General features: G+C 39.0%; 1 protein-coding gene across 1 annotated transcript in view; it reads left to right on the forward strand.

Moving 5' to 3' along the window:
- ATP9A (ATPase phospholipid transporting 9A (putative)) overlaps positions 1-17,140 on the forward strand; it is a 90,489-nt gene that overhangs the window by 47,169 nt on the left and 26,180 nt on the right. Inside the window, exons 14-15 of the mRNA XM_034786648.1 lie at positions 3,799-4,011; positions 12,703-12,864. Of these exons, the coding sequence (XP_034642539.1) occupies positions 3,799-4,011; positions 12,703-12,864 (375 nt within the window). The remainder of the gene's footprint in view (positions 1-3,798; positions 4,012-12,702; positions 12,865-17,140) is intronic.

Raw genomic sequence — 17,140 nt, forward strand, 5'->3', positions numbered from 1 at the left:
TCACAAGTGAGGCTTAATTTTACTTAGAAATTGCTGTCAGTCCCTGGTGGCCAGGGATCCCCGCTGTCAGCCCCGCAGCCAGGGTTCCCCTGCCAACCTGGGAAGTGGGAGAGGGGACCCCTCTGCAGCTCCCCCCACCCCACCCAACGCAGCCTGGTGAAGGGGAAGAACCTTAAGAGGAGCATAGGTGAGGCTGGAAGGGCTGAACTATGGTCTGGGGCCTGCAGTGGGGCTGAAGTGAGGAGGGAGGGGGCTGGTGGGATGGGATGGCTGTATTGATGGTTGGTTCTGAGCAGATGGGGTGAGTGCTGGGAGGTGAACTGAGGACAGTGGGAGTTGATGGGGGCTGTGGAACTGAACTGAGGGGGAGTTGAATTGAGGGGGTTGGGTTGGGACATTACTGATGAGGGACTGGAGGATAGGATTAATTGGTGAGCAGGAGAGGGGCAGATATGGGGATGAGAGCTCCTGCAGCAGGGGCCAAAAATCACCTTGTCCAGTACATGTGGGAGTGGGCAACACTAATTGTCATGTACACACACCCTGGGGATGGGCAGGGCAAGTTCAAAAATCAAGAGAATGACCTAAAAAGAACAATACAATCTCTTTAAAAGAGCTCATGAATTTGGGGCCAAACTCATGATTTTGGGGGGCTTGACTCATGATTTTTGATCTCTTGACGTTGGTAATACTGCATACAGTACAGTATTAGATGTTTCCTGGGAATGTTTATGGTCCAAACCAAATACCCACTTTTCAAAACTGGCTACAACTTGGAAAGTTCTTCCACAGCATTCTGTATCTTTTCAAAATTGTCTAAAATCATAGTTCAGGCTGATATAATATTAATTTGTACTTTTGAAACTTGGCCAGTTTGTCTCAACTTCAAATACCAAAAATCTCTATGTAAATCACATGAGTAAGTACAGTATTTAACTTACAAAGCAAGGCCATTCTACATAAACACCTGTCAGGGATGGTCTGATAATACTTTGTCCTGCCATGAGTGCAGGGGACTGGACTAGATGACCTCTCGAGGTCCCTTCAGTCCTATGATTCCATGATAATGGGAGATTTTCCCTTAGCATTCCTTTTCTATGGTAGTGAACAATCTGGATCTTTGTTTATATGCTTGCACTCTTTTGGTTCAATTTTGTATAACAAATAGACATCTTATGAACTATCAGGGTGAGAAAACTACATTTCCTGACTCGTGCTATGGTTTGTAATTTCCTTTGTCATTGGGTAAACCTATCAAAGAACTCTAGCAGTCACTCTGCAACTTCCTGTGAAGTAAAAGTAATGACCACAGTTGTGCCTACATATATCATGAAGGGCACATCCAAAAATATCAGCACCAATCCATGAAGTATGAACTCGTATCCTGTTGTCCTAGATTTGGGATTCATAATTCATTACAATCCTTTACAAATAAAAACAAATCCTCTTTGCAATAGAATGCTTTGAGCCTTCAATTATTATTTGAAATTTGTTTGCATTTTAGTTTTTTTTTGTCTCCTTTAAAGGGAAATGGTCCAGTAAAAATCAGACTTAAAAAGAGCTTCCTTACCTAAGACAAGTGAAAACTTTTTTTTTTTTAATTAAGAACAAATTTTTTTTTTAAATCCAAACTTAGTGAAATGCAAAAGGTCGGTCGCTTTAACTTTTTGGTACATGTAATAGTGTTATGCTCCTGTGACTGCATTGCACATATTGCAGTAGAGTGTTTAAATTAAATGAACACACAGTTCATTAAGAATTAAAATAATTAACAGGTTTCAGAGTGGTAGCCATGTTAGTCTGTATCAGCAAAAACAAGGAGGCATCCCTGTGGCACCTTAGAGACTATCAAATTTATTTGGGCATAAGCTTTCGTGGGCTAAAACCCATCTGATGAAGTAGGTTTTGGCCCACAAAAGCTTATGCCCAAATAAATTAGTTAGTCTCTAAGGTACCACAAGGACTCATTAAAATAACTAACTTCACTCTTTATGATAAAGAGGGGCTTGATAATTTTAAAAAACCCATCTGGAAGTCAAGAGAATTTCTCATATGAAACGTATCTTACCTCTTTCCTGAAAACAAGATGAATTTCTGCTGCACTAGCCCGGCAGGTTATTACACTTGAAAAAATGGTTAACCCTTAAGAAGTCATCAGTAGTTAATGTTTTAACATTAACATAAACAGCCTTTTAACACTGTTTAAATTAATAATAATTTAGTTATCAGTAAACCATTTTTCTGATTTTTAAAATTTGCTCTTTACAAGCAGTCTCCAACCATTAGACTCTCCTACAGCTAGAAATTGTTTTGCAGTGGCTTATTAATTATCAGAAGTCTCTGTCTTTAATGACTGCTCTTTTCCTCATTTGTAAAATGTGACCCTGCAGATTCAGTCAATAGAATTTGGCAACAGATAGGTGGGTCATTGTACAATGATGTCTTGCACACCTGGCATTCTCAGACACCTCAGAAACTTCGTGTGCATATTAGTAGATGTGGCTTTCAGCTCCTGGCTGCTTTAGCTACCTACCTGTCTTTTGTTCTTTGGCTTTCAGAGCCATTTTGGCATCTGATCTCTGTCAGACATTGAGAGCTGCTAGTCAGTCTGAACTGCCAGATACTTCCTGTCTATAAACATTTCTCTGTGATCAGGCTACACCTGCTCAGGCACCATCTCAGTCTGAGAGGTGAAGAAACTCGACTAGGGGTAAATTACTTCCTAAAGTATCCAGTATTAGTCAAGACAGGATACTAGACTTAATGGATGAATGGTTGGGTACAGTATGTGACTCTAAATGTGGTTGAACCAAGGACTTCACTATTCCTATTGATTTTATGTGGAAGGCACACTAATATCAGGGTGATGGATAGCAGTTTAAAACCCACAGATAGATTTTAGATTTATTAAAGACTCAAATTTTGAAGAGAGCATTTAATTGTACAAAATTTGTGTGCTAAACTTGTGTGCTGAACTTCCCATAAATCTTATAATATATATGTTCTTATAGTTTAAAAATTGAGATACTTTATAATTAGAAGCATTTGCTAGTAATGATTCATTTAAATTGTAGTTCTTTATTGCTCTTATTTTTACCATGCTATGCCCTTTGACCTGGAAGTGAAACTTTTGTCCTCTTGACATTAAAGGTTAACAGAACAGGAAACTGGATCACTATGTCTCCCCTCTGTGACCAGCATAATTTAGTAATTGTATAATTACCTGAGGAGTCTGATTCTGATACTAAAAATAGTATTAAAAATTAAATGAACTTAATTTAAGTTTCTCATTCCATGTGAGCCCATCTGTTTTCTGTTTTCAGCAATCATGTGTTCATGCGTATGAAAGCCAATTCATTCTCAAGCATAAAAGCCACTAGCCTTTTGTTGAGAAAAATGTGGTTTCAATGGAACACACAATCTGGTGATTTTTGGGGAACATTTTCATCCACTAAGCTTGTGTAGTGATTTGGTGGGTCTGCAACAAATTACCCTTTTCATCCAAGCTGTACTGAAAATTCTTGGACAAATATCTTAGGGAGTTATTTTTTCATTTAATCTATAGTTAAGTAAATCTAACTTCATTTAACTGCACATAACTGGGAAGTGGTCTCAGTTATTCCCATGATAACACATACAAAGAAGGTGCCCCAGTCAAAAACATATCCCAAGTTACTGGAGGTGTGAGTCCATGCAAATAGTATGTGTATGGTTATAACAGAAGTAAGATCCTTAATGATATTTGATTATTCCTGCTTTTCAAAACTGTCTACACTTTCTTTTCTCCTTTCTCGTTAGCAGTCACAAGACCCACCTGCTTTAAAAGGCCCCACCCTGGCCACCAAAGTACGTAAAACCATGAGTAGCCGTGTTCACGAGGCTGTGAAAGCGATAGCCCTCTGTCACAACGTGACACCAGTGTATGAATCTAATGGCGTGACAGATCAGGCTGAAGCTGAGAGACATTATGAAGACTCCTGTAGGGTGTACCAGGCTTCCAGTCCTGACGAGGTGAGATTTCCTTTTTTCCCCACCCTCTTCTCCCTCACCTCCATGTTTTTAAAGGCTTGAAATAGACAATTTCTGAAGAAAAAGCATAATCAAAAACTCTTTTCTGTAGGAATGAATAGGGAAATAATGAAAGTGCTACATGTCAAACAATAAATATTTTACAAATGGAACAAACCCTCCCTCTTTGCATATATGTTAAACCAATTTTATGTATATTTAGCAAGGAGAACCACAGCTCATCTTTAATTTAAGGCAAGCCTATTCTAGTCAAGTCAAGGGGTCAGATTGTCTATGCAGTTATGGGACAAAGGGAGCATAAACTGACCACAAATGCCCAACAGAGAATTCTTTTATCACAGGGGAATTCGCTGCTGGTGCAAAGGGCCGGATCTGGCAAGGATGCCTGCAGTCCCCCACCTCTATGGGTATGTCTAAACTGCAGTAAAAGACCCAAAGCTGGCCCAGGTCAACTGACTCAAGCTCGAGTTATGGGGATATAAAAGTAGAGTGTAGACATTTGGGCATGGACTGGAGCCCAGGCTCTGAGACCCAGAAAGTGGGGGAAGGTCTCAGAGGCCTGCTCCAGTCTGAGCCTGAACTTGACACTGCTATTTTCAGCCCCACAGCCCAATCCCCACCGAGCCCAAATCAGCTGACGTGGATTCTGAGACTTGGTGCTGCGGGTCTTTTATCGCAGTGTATCTTATGTGATAGAAGCAGGGAGGGGACTGTGTCAGAACAGAGCTCTGCCGTGCTAATCCTCCACTGGCGTATGGTCCAGTAAGGGCCTGTGACGGGATCCACTCACTCCTCCAGCATCTCCTCATGGCCAATATGGGAATTAGCTCTGGTAGCCAGTGTGCCTTGCTCTAGAGGTGCTCAGCCCATCATCTCTTTTGCTTTTGGACCCATGTCCCTCCAAGGACACACTTGATGCTTCCCACTTCCCGGGGACGTCTCTGTAGTCCCTGTCCAGCCACTTCTCTCAGTGGTGACCACAGTCTACAGTTTAGTCACTTCCTTAGTGGCAAGTCGGGGGCACCTGAGCCCTCCTACTACCCTTAAATATTTATGTTTTGTGTATGAGTAATACTTATTGGATATATATTTTACTGCAACTAAACTAAAACAGTATTGTACAAATTCTAAATTATTCAGGGCTAATTATGGTTTCTTAACAGTTTGTTTGAATAATTACACTTGCCCATATCTGCTAAAAGACTGAAAATTTGAAATTTTGTTTAGAAATTCCATTGATGATGTGTAGATCTTTGGCAGTATTTGAAGGGGATTTTTTCTTATTGTTTTATATAAACAGTTTTTCATTTTTAACATTATAAGACTAGCTAGGTTTCCTAAAGGTGGTGTTAAAGGTGAGGAGCTGTTCATATAAGAAATTGTTTTAAATCCTTCAAATAGCCAGAGTTCTAAGATTATTCTAGTAAGGTACAACCTCAAAAGCTTGTGGTGATGAGTTGCCCTACATTGCACATACTTTTAAAATATTTCCTATGATTACTCACTCAAATAGACCATGATCTCCTTTCAAGAGGACAAAAGGTTTCCTAGCCCCCAGTATAGGATCATTTTAAGCACATTCTTTTATAAACAAAATTCTTGTGCTCATGGTGACAAAAGGGTATTTCTGTCTTCATGGTGCTTGGAGTGAACAGGCACTGTGCAAATGCTGCTTCCAAACCATACTTTTGTTCTGTATTTTGCTTACCTGGGTTTCTCCTTAAACTGTTGCTCCCGCCAATAAATCAGTTTTACAGAAGTAGGTGCCTTTGCATTGAAATGGGATCTGAACAATTTCCAGATGTTAATTTTTGTGGTCAGTATTTGAGGCTGTTTCATAGTGAATTTATTGGCTATTTACATTCATAGCCTCTTTCTTTACCTACATGCCCGTAAAGTCTCAGTGAAGTTTGACATATTTCCAATTGTAATTGTAACTCCTGCTTTAAATTTTTTTTGCAACTAATATAGCTGTAATACATAGTATTTTTATATTGTAACTTTATAACTAATCTCTCTGAAATTATACTTTGTCTACATTGTTTTCCTTGCAATGTTTTGAACAGTGAATTGCAAGTGGTTTCAGAAATTAAATATGCTTTACCACACTGAAGACGTCTTGTCTGTAGGTCTCAAGAGTACAAATATCAGTCAAACATCTACTGTGTGTCTCACAATAGGTGGTACTAAATGTGAAACCAGTGCTAGTTAAACCCTTCAGGAAAGTGTGATACTGTTAAATAGCATTCATGGATTCCTAGAGGGGAAGTCTTTAACAGGCATCTAAAGCCTACCTTTGAAATTCTATATCAATAAAATATTAGCATGTCAGGAGAGGTCAGTTTATGAAATGAGTACAAAAACTTGTATTCTTCTTACTGTTGAACAGTGAGGGTAATTTCTACCAGTTGGAATAGGATTAATTTCCTGTAACAGAAAGCAGGATTTCCTAAATTTGTTTCCTGTGCATATTCCCATTTAGAAGTCTTGAAGTATCTTTATTCAGATATCAGTTACAGCCTTGGGGCTCTTTGATTGTGTCAGTTGTAGCCATACAGTAACTAACAGGGGAAATGAAATAGATATAATCTGATCAGAGATAAGCCTGCTTGGGATTCTTGGGCAAACAATCTTTAACCCTGACAGCACTCCACAGCTTCCAGGACATGAAAGAGTGTGCTCCAATTGATTACTGCCATTGTCTGTGTTCCTAGGCAATCTAGTTGGGGACATTTGAAGAGCAACTAATAGCAAGGATCAATTTGTCTCTCTTTAAAATGAAATTTGTTAATCAATATCCATTTCAGAGATGGCTTGAGTAATTTAATGACTAGCCAGAGGGGGAAGTTTAGGGAGATGGTATATAGAGTTGCATTAGCAATTTTGACTCTCAGTGCAGAGAAATATATCTAACCTAGTATAGGCACACAGAGCCAATATCCAGAGATTCCTAGAATGTAGTAATGAAGGTTTATTAGCTATTTTGGTTGCTGTTCAGCACTGAGCGTGGAGGACTCTCTTGCTATGTTTATCTCACAGGTCTGAGGGTTCTCTGAAATCAGTTTTACTTTTGCTTGCTTTATATATAAATCCCCCCCCCCCGACACACACACTTAATTTCCCACCCACACTTATTTTCCAACTCAGGTGCTTCTCTCAGACAGAATGACTGTGACTTGGAACACACATAACTGTCAGTTTAAATAGCACAGTGTATGACAGCTTCCCATCTTTGATTACTCTAAAAATGCACCCCTATATCCAGTAAAACTGGGGGCCCAAAATCTGCATCAATGAAGGCCATGTTGATGTTGACACTATTATTTATTTGCTAGTTGCTGTGTAAGCCTATTAATTTTAACATTTTCAATTACAGCTAGTCAGCAAACTTCAAAAGTTTAAGTGAAAAACGGTTTTTGCGCAGAGGCAGGAATTCTCCAGCTTTTGGAGGTTGGAAAGTGTTGGTTTAAAAGCCAGTGCCATTTCCCTTCCCCTAGAGTTGAGTACTGAAGGCCCAGGGTAGAGTTAAGGAGGGACAGAGGAGTTGATCTGGGACCTGAAGGTGGGCGGAGACAGCAGCAGGAGGGAGGATCTGCTTCTTTCTTGTGCAGGCTTCTTCTGGGTCTTAGTGTCCCCAGAATTGTCTTGCACTCTGCACCACCTCGTGAGGCTTGTAAGGTCTGCACTCAGCTAATTTTTCATTTGCCTTATATTCAGTTTTACATATTACCCTAAGTGTTAACTTTTTTGGAAATTTAAATACTTGTTGTCCTGAGATCTACCTTAAATGGCAGACCAAGAAAGAAAGGGGCTATTTGGAGGCAGAAAAAAAAAGTTAGCATACCTCAATAGTGGTACAACATATGGAAAATCGATACCTACTTCTCTGTAGTTTTCTAGTTTCCAGGAGATGCTGATATTAAATATGTGTAACTGAATTAGTGTGTTAAGTGCAGGAGTAAAAGGATTCCTCCATCTCTACTGGAGGTGCTGCAGAATTAAACCATCTGCAAAGCTCATAGGGAAATGATTCATAAATTGACTAAGGATTTTTTCCTTGCAGTTGCAGATATTATTAGATTTTTAAGGTCAGAAGACCATCATGGTCTTATATATCTATAGATCTAATCTGACCTCCTTATAACACAGATTATAGAAACCCACCCAGTAATTTCTGCATTAAGTCCATAACTTTGTTTTGAGCTATAGCATATCTTTCATAAAGATATCAGTTTTGATTTAAAGACTTCATTTGATGGAGAATTCATCATGTCCTTAGGTATGACCTAGTGGTTAACTGCTTGCTCTGTTTCAAGTGGTTTGTTTTAATTGCATTTTTTCTAGACTGAATTTGTCTAGCTTCAGTTTCTAACCATTGGGTTGCTTTATGCCTTTTTTCTGCTAGAGATATGTATTTGTTAAATGGGTACAACTTGGCTTTTGAGCAGATAGAACAGTGGAAGCATTTAGTTCCTTTTCCTGATAGTGAAAATTACTACTGGAGAAAATGTTCTGCCCCATCCCTAGAGGAATAGTTTGTAATGTATGGGGAATCCTAGCAATCAGGAAATTTCTGGCAATGAAGTACTCTTAAGTTGATTTATCACTGGGGATATTTATTTTAGCCTATATTGAGGGAGCCAAATAGATATTTCTCCATTCCTTCCATAAGAGACTTACACCTTCAGAATATTGTATCTTGTTTTATTGGCAACCCAGCCATTGATTTATTTAATTTTAATGGTGGAGTCCAAGATAACCTTGTTTATTATATCAGTTCTTTTTATGGAATCAGTTATTGTAAATGTCCTGGTAAATCACATATGGATTTTGTATGTTGTGGGGTTTGTAACTCTCTTTATTTATTACTCATGGTAATTACTTTTCATTTTATGTAACATATGAAATCTTCAGTGATATTATATTAGGGCGTGGGCGGAAGTGAAGGGTTTAAAAAACAAACCAAGGCCTCTAAGGTACAAAATCTATTATTCTCTTCTGATCAATAAGACACAAGCAAATTAATGGGTTTCAATACTTCTGACTAGCTGATTCCCTGTAATTCTGGTCCTCTTATTCTTAACCCATCTGCTTGTTGTTTCCTTAGCAGCCCCGACGAAGCTTTTGTCCCCTATGAAAATTTTTTTAGAAAGCATTTTTTTACCTCACTGCATGATGTTGACAGTCTAGAGTGAGTGGCGGAGACAGACCACCTCTTTCCTTTTTTCACAGTCCAACTACTGTACTGTACTGTAACATTTTTCATCTAGTCCCAGTCTCCTGCATGAGAAAATCCAGGTATTTTAATAATTATTTTTCCATAAGACTCTTACTGGGCTGTGAAGGGAACAAGAAGGTTTGTGCCTTCAGACAACTGCGGATTTCAAACATGTGGACAAATAAGCATGAAGTGTTCTTTTTGGTCTGTGAGATTTCAGAGTGTGATACTAGTGTAACATCGCCCTGTGGAGGTCGAATAGAGAGACATCAGGTCAGGGAATGGAGGTTAGAAACTTTTAATAAATAACATAAATTGAACATTTATATATTTCTGTATTAACCAGAGCAATAGAAGCCTGAGATCAAGTTCTGATCCAGAGAACTGTTAAGAATGAGGACAATAGAAGAGCCTCTAACTAGCTTCCTTAATACTTTAAGGATGTTTTCAAGACTAGATGGGGAACAGAGAAGCATGAAACCCAGGCCTAGATCTTCAAAAGTATTTAGGCTCCTAACTCCCATTGACTTCACTAAGAGTTAGGCACCTAAATTCCTTTTGAGAATCTGGGCCTCAGTTTCCATTCAATGGCAATTGGATACCTATCTTTTGAAAATCTCCCCATAAAATATTTTCATTGTTGTACAGAAGTTTTCGGGCAAACCAGTTCTTAGTCTTGGGAGACTTTCCTGCTTCCCTTTTCCCCCACCAAAAGAAAACCATATAATTTAGTAGAAGCAAACCTAGCAGGATTAATTTCATTAATTAAAAAGCTGGGGGGATGCTGAGATTTTTTTTTTAACAGTTAAATAATTTTCCTCTCCAAATACCACATTGTGGTTCCAAATCCACTGAAAGAATTCCATTCAGTAAAAAACCCCAATCTAACTAATGATGTATGGCCTAATTCTGCCATACATCCTCATGCTGTGTGTAGAACCGTAGTCTGTGAGCAGTCCCTACTGAAATATCTATGCAGGGTACTGCTCAGCCGGAATTAAGGTGACCCTTTGAATAAGCTCTCATTTCAGCTGCAGTGTCCGTGATTTAAATCTGAACCAGTATTGGGTTCTGTGCATTTAGTTGGACCATGCTTTTTGTCTGAAAAATAGAAAATGATGGTGACACAGAGTAAAGAAGTGAGTTAGAGCAAAAACTGGAAGGTGTCTTAATGCAAATATTCTGTATGAATAAACTCTGAATTAGCCCTCCAAGGTTTCAATTATTTCAGTCCTGAGGGGGAGCAGTTCCTTTAATTTGAATCCCGTAAACAGTAGTATATGAAATGTCGAACACAAGAAGCAGTATTTTAAGCATGTTATTTCCCTCAAGTCTGCAGGCCTGGGTTTTAGGATAAATGAAGGTTTGCAGTAAGTTTTTGTTGTTGTTTTTTCTTTCTTCAGTACATTGTAATCACATGATGAAAATGAGTAAGCTACTACACAGATTCTAAAGAGGCTTTTAGCAACATGGAGTCTGTATGAGAGACCTAGAGCCAGGCTGTCCAAATCCTAAAAATAGTCAAAAAGCTTTAGATTGAGGGAGAACCTGCCACGGAGAGTCACACCAATAGTTCTGGACTTGAAATACCTCATTAGATTGAGGTCCTAATGGCCTATTGGAGTCAGTTGAATCTTTGGATGAGGCCCTATGTGCTTTAGCATGTTAGGAACACTAGGTTTAAATGAGGGTGGTGTCTCTTCCTCTTAATGTGTGCACACAGCTTCCAGTGCGTGTTAAATAAGTTACTTCCAGTTGAGAGGCTAGCTCCATGGCTTAAGTATTTGATGTGTGGTAGGTATTTTTTCATGAACTTCTTTGGAAGACATAACTCCTTTAGTAGTGAATGGAATACTTTGTCCTAGCGCTTGCATTCACTAAATAGACTTGTGCCGAAAGAGATGAAATGTCAGGAATAATTATGGTTATCGAAGTGATTTCTCTAATGAAGGGAAAAGATTATTAGTAAATAAGTCTCCACAAAAGTGATCTTAATTCCACTCAGCTTCTCAACAAGATAATGGCTATAAGACAAGACAGGTAAAGGCTTTTTATGTGCATTTCTTTAGACATGCCACTCTTAATGGATGTCTATAAAAATAGATGAGAATCCACTGACACTTGGGTTTTGTTTTTATTTACTTAGAAGCTAGTTTAGAGTGACTGGATACAGCAAGCTTTCTTCTCAGAGATTTATTTGCACTGTTGAGTCTAAATCTTTCCTTGCTGAAAGAACCTGGGATGTGCAGTGAATATAAGTGCCCAGATTGCAAGCATTAAAATGAATTAGTCAAATTCTCTGTTGATGTAACTATCTTGTAGTAAACGGAGTTACACAAGCAGAGAACTTGGCCTGATATTTGCATCAGAGGTAGGGTTGCCAACTCTGACTGAAGCTATTTCTATGACTGAGATTTCCCCCCACCCCCAACATGATGTAATGTGATTTTGTTAAAATATCCTGTTAAAATCTCCCGGATTGCTTTCAATAGTCCCCAGGAGATCAATGCCAATTCCAGGGGACTCCAGGCCCATCCTGGAGGGTTGGCAACTTTAGTCAGAGGTGGGACTGAGTTTTAGAGTTGGATGCAGATTTAGCCCAAAATTTGTCTTGGGGAGCTGGAGGTGTTTTCACTGGGGATGGGGAGGGAAGGGCAGTTCCTAGTGTGTGCAATGTTTCCATTTGAAACTTATCCTGATCAGATTTAAATAACCTAAGCTGTGCTGACTCAGTGCAGTTGTCTCAAGAGAATATCACGCTGCAAGAGGCAGAAACTCTCTTTTGTCCTCAGATCTTTAGAACTCTCCTCTGCTCAGCTTTGTTTACAACAGTAGTCACGTCCCTTGACGTTGTAGCCGAATGCCCAGTGCACAATAAAGCCACATAAACTCACTGACTGGATCTGTTTCATTGACTTCCTTTTACTTTCCAGATTTCAGTGGCCTTCATTATGGGCTCAATTCTGCTCCCGCTAACCCCAGTGGTGCAGGATCACGTCCTGTTTCATCACTTTGGGTTATTGGCATATTGACAACTTAGACCTTCATTGCTTTAATATCCTCTGCTTGTCTTTAAACCCACATTTGAATGGGGGCAGTCATGTACTGTGTGTTTCCACCGCCAACTTTTTTTTTTTTTTTAAACATCATCTGGCTGGCTCAGAACAGAGTGTAGTGCATATCATGTGTTATTGGACATTAGTAAGTCCTTCCAGGGACTGAGTAATTAATATTGTCAATGGGCAGGAATGGCCGCAGGAAATAACACTAAAGGGCCATTTGTTCACATTACATGGCCAAGGTAGAAAAACTGATCCATTTTACAGTGACGTTAATGACTGAGTAACTTTTTCTTCAGTTAACCCACTGTCCCTTCCCCTCTGGTGTTCATTTACATGACCTCTGAACCACAAAGCTCAGCAGTCTATCTGACCTGTGACCTTTCTTGTATTTAGGTGGCCCTGGTACAGTGGACTGAAAGTGTAGGCTTAACACTGGTTGGCAGAGATCAATCCTCCATGCAGCTGAGGACACCTGGTGGTCAGATACTAAACTTCACCATCCTCCAGATCTTTCCATTTACTTATGAAAGTAAACGTATGGGAATCATCGTTAGGGTAAGTTGCTTTTCATGTTTCTTTTCATCTTCATGTAACTCTTGCAAAACACTGACTGAATAAGCAAGTACAGTCTGTTTGATATCAGCAACATTGTTCTTCGTGGGAGAATGTTACATTATCTCAGATACTAGAAACTGAAATATTTTTATACGTTGAAGTACTGTCCTTCCATCCCCCAGAACTGATAAGTAAAGTGTATTTTCTTTCAACACAAACTCCAAAGGCCTGTGACAGTCCTTAGCCCATAGACAGTAGGAAAATAATTGTAGCCACTGTTCAGAGTAACAGCAAAAAAGCACAAACCCCAATTCAGGAATCACCAGTAAATAGATGCAGATTTACCCCTCAACTACAGCTAAATCTAATGACTCATAACAGATCAACTACAATATAGTAGAGGTGCTACTGAAAGTCAAATATATACTTTAAGAAGGTACTTTCTAGTTTGCTCCTCACTAAGAAGTAAACTGTCAAATAATCATGCTGGGATTATATTGTTTATACAATGTATATTAAACTGTAAAATAAACCAAGAAATGGGGCAATAATTAACAAATTACTGTGTGATTTCCTTTCTTTGTTCTGTGCCCTGCTGGCTATTATGATAAGCATTTTTTCTGGAACAGAGGTTTCCTTGAAGTACTTGGTGCATGGGGTTTCCCAGAGGAATTAGGGTAACCAGGTGCATTTGTGCATGCAATTCTCTTATGTCTTCAATGACCGTAACTGCATATGCTAATTAGATGTGCAGTTACATATGCATTTGCACACTAATTCTTTATTTTGGTCCTATGCACTAATACAGTGGAGACCCAGATTTTCAAAAACCTGATTCAACTAAAAAGGAGCTAGTGTTAGAAACAGTGGAAAATATGCAAAAAGAACGAGGAGTACTTGTGGCACCTTAGAGACTAACATTTATTTGAGCATAAGCTTTCATGGGCTAAAGCCCACTTCATCAGATGCATGCAATGGAAAATACAGTAGGAAAATATAGATATAGATAGATATACACACAGAACATGAAAAAATGGGGGTTGCCATACCAACTCTAATGAGACTAATTGATTAAGGTGGGCTATTATCAGCAGGAGAAAAAAACCTTTTATAGTGATAATCAGGATGGCCCATTTCAAACAGTTGACAAGAAGGTGTGAGTAACAGTAGGGGGGAAATTAGCATGGGGAAATAGTTTTTACTTTGTGTAATGACTCATCCACTCCCAGTCTTTATTCCACCCTAATTTAATGGTGTCCAGTTTGCAAATTAATTCCAGTTCTGCAGTTTCTGGTTGGAGTCTGTTTTTAAAGTTTTTGTTGTTGAATAATTGCGACTTTTAGGTCTGTAATTGAGTGACCAGGGAGGTTGAAGTGTTCTCCGACTGGTTTTTTGAGTGTTATAATTCTTGACATCTGATTTGTGTCCATTTATTCTTTTGCGTAGAGACTGTCCGGTTTGGCCAATGTACATGGCAGAGGGGCATTGCTGGCACATGTTGGCATATATCACACTGGTAGATGTGCAGGTGAACGAGCCTCTGATAGTGTGGCTGATGTGATTAGGTCCTATGATGGTGTCCCCTGAATAGATACGTGGACAGAGTTGGCAACGGGCTTTGTTGCAAGGATAGGTTCCTGGGTTAGTGTGATTATGCAGTTTTTTTCTGTTTCTTTCCCCTCTTAGTCTGTTAACTGTTAATATTTTTCTTGATGCTTGTTACCTACTCACAAACTGGTGAACCCATATTTAAACCTTTTCAAAACATTCTTAGCTCTCTTATCAAAGTGCAGCATTATTTATTTATTTATTTTTGGTTTGGTAGTGCCTGAAGACCAACCAAGATGGGCCCCACAGTTAATCCTCAATAGCCTTGAAAGGAAAACTATCCCTCCCCATTCCACAGATGAGAAAGCTGATGCAGAGTTGAAGGGACTTCCCCAAGGTTTCAGCAAGAGTAGTTTTACAGCTGGGGCTAGAATTCAAATAATTTTGGTTCTCACGACTATGTTCAGCCTAGTGGACCTCCCCACTCTTTAAATGAATAGTGACTGAGGTGTCTGCCCTGCTAAAAAGATGTATTTTTTACTAACGCACATGAACTATCTTGAGGTTAAAAACACACTGAGGACAATGCTCTTCAGTTTTACCTCCAGATAGCTCATGCATGTTAGGTGTATTTGTTTTTTGTTTTTTTTACCGCTGGGTACATCTGAGCTGTCTGGAGGTTTAAAAAAAAAAAAACCCAAACCCATGCCCCAAGCGGTAGTATAGTGCTGACCTCATCTAGTTTACATTGTGGTAAAACTAACATGCATTGTCTTCACTGTGTTTTTACCCTAAGATAGTTTGTGTGAACTTAGTTATGCTGTAATTAAAAGTGTATCTTTTTAGCAGCAAAGGCATGGCCTAGGAAGGGCCTTGTACCTCTCTAGTATTACAGGTTAGAATGGTAAGACAAATCTTACTTGTATTTGTAGGTGAGTATTTTAGGTTAGCGTCTTGCATATGAGATTCTGCTATACAGTCACATTAATTAAGTTTATTCCATTGTCTCATGCTTTATAGTTTTTTATAGCACCACAAGAGTGAGATGCTTTTGCAGACATGCAGGGGCAAGAAGAAATTACAGTCTAAACAGATAATGTGAAGTTGAACAATGGTGGGGATGGTATACAACAAAAAGCTAAGTAATTCATTGGAGAAGCTTAGCATGCATCTGATTCCCTAATTTTTGTTGACATACAGATTAAGATATAATGTGAACATATGACAGTGTCAATAAGCTAAACTGTGAGTAAGGAGCTAGGCAGTGTTGATAAAAGATTTATACAGCACCATCAATATATTAATATCACGTCCCATCTCATTGGTGGCATTTCAGACCTTGAATCTGCCATTGGTTCAGGACTCAGTGCTTCCCATTCTGGGGCCTGGGCCCTGGCACCTTTTGGGGGCTAGGAGTGAGGGGAAACAAGAGAATTTTATTGGCAGGCTAGCTTTAAAAAAACAAAACCCTGTATTTGGAATTGCTCCATGTTTTGGAACAATAGAATAAGTCCTAAGGGGAATGGACTACTGGTCAGAGTGCAAGTGAGGTAATCAGAAGTACATGATAAATACAGGAATCTAGAAAACAACTGGATATCCTCGAGGATACAGTTCATAACTTTGTTCCAACAAGTGTCTGATATTAGACCTAGTTGGGACAATGCAGTCACCAAATGCTCATAGAAACATAGCGAGTGCTGTGTTCCTTTTCATCAGCTGGATTATTTCTAAACAGGTGGGTTGGCACCATCCAAATGGTCTATATGAGACCTAGATAGAAACAAAGAAATTTGACAAAACTTGTGGAAAATGTTCAACAAAATCTCCTCCCTCTCCCCAATTTTTTACTAGTTTTGTTCCATTGCAGTAACAGCAAGTGGTTAACAGTCACCGACCTGAATTTCATCAAGGTTTTCACTTACCATCCCCGCAAAGAGATGGGTATCCCTGAAACATTCTGAACTTTTTTTTAATCTTCACTGAAAAGGAGAGCTTTAGTGAGCTTCCTTTTTTTCCTTCCTCTCTGACAATCTGACTATCACTTAGAGTGGCATTGGACCTCCCAGGCCAGGATTCTGAATTCCATCCTAGTTTTTAAGGTAACTATAAGCCACAACTCTCCCTCTCTAATTAAAAATATTTCTAATATACAGTGCATATTAGGTATGATCCCTCTGAAGACCATGGCCAAATTCTCGTTCACTGCATTTGGGAACATCGTCAGGCCTCAAATCTTGAGTGTCTACGTATATTATGCTGTTGTGGTGTCAGGATGGAAGCCTTGGCCCCTGTTCGATGGGCTTGTGAACCCTGTTCCTTCAATGTTGTGTGACTGAACAACCAAATGAGCTCTGTCTTCTGTTTTGAACTGAAGCAGATTTTAATTAGTGGGTGCTAACTAGATGGGCATCATCACATATTGTGTTTCTGCATGCTCTGAACTCCTGTCTTCAAACAAAGTTTTCGTTCCTTTTTATGAAAACTTTTTTTGCTCAACAATTACTAGTTGTCAAGTAAAATTTTATATATTTATACCAGGGCAGGCACCAAATATTATTTTTTACCTACAAGCCACCAAATATATTGGGTGCAGTTGAACCAGTTATTTCATCAATATTAATTCTAAAAATAGTGTCTTAACTGTTGGTAAGAGTCTTGGGTGGGGGAATAGCTTATTGAGAAGCTAAGTATATAAAATAAATTCACAGTTGGAAAAACAATTCTA

This window comes from Trachemys scripta, chromosome 12 (genome assembly GCF_013100865.1).
Source record: "Trachemys scripta elegans isolate TJP31775 chromosome 12, CAS_Tse_1.0, whole genome shotgun sequence".
NCBI lineage: Eukaryota > Metazoa > Chordata > Testudines > Emydidae > Trachemys > Trachemys scripta.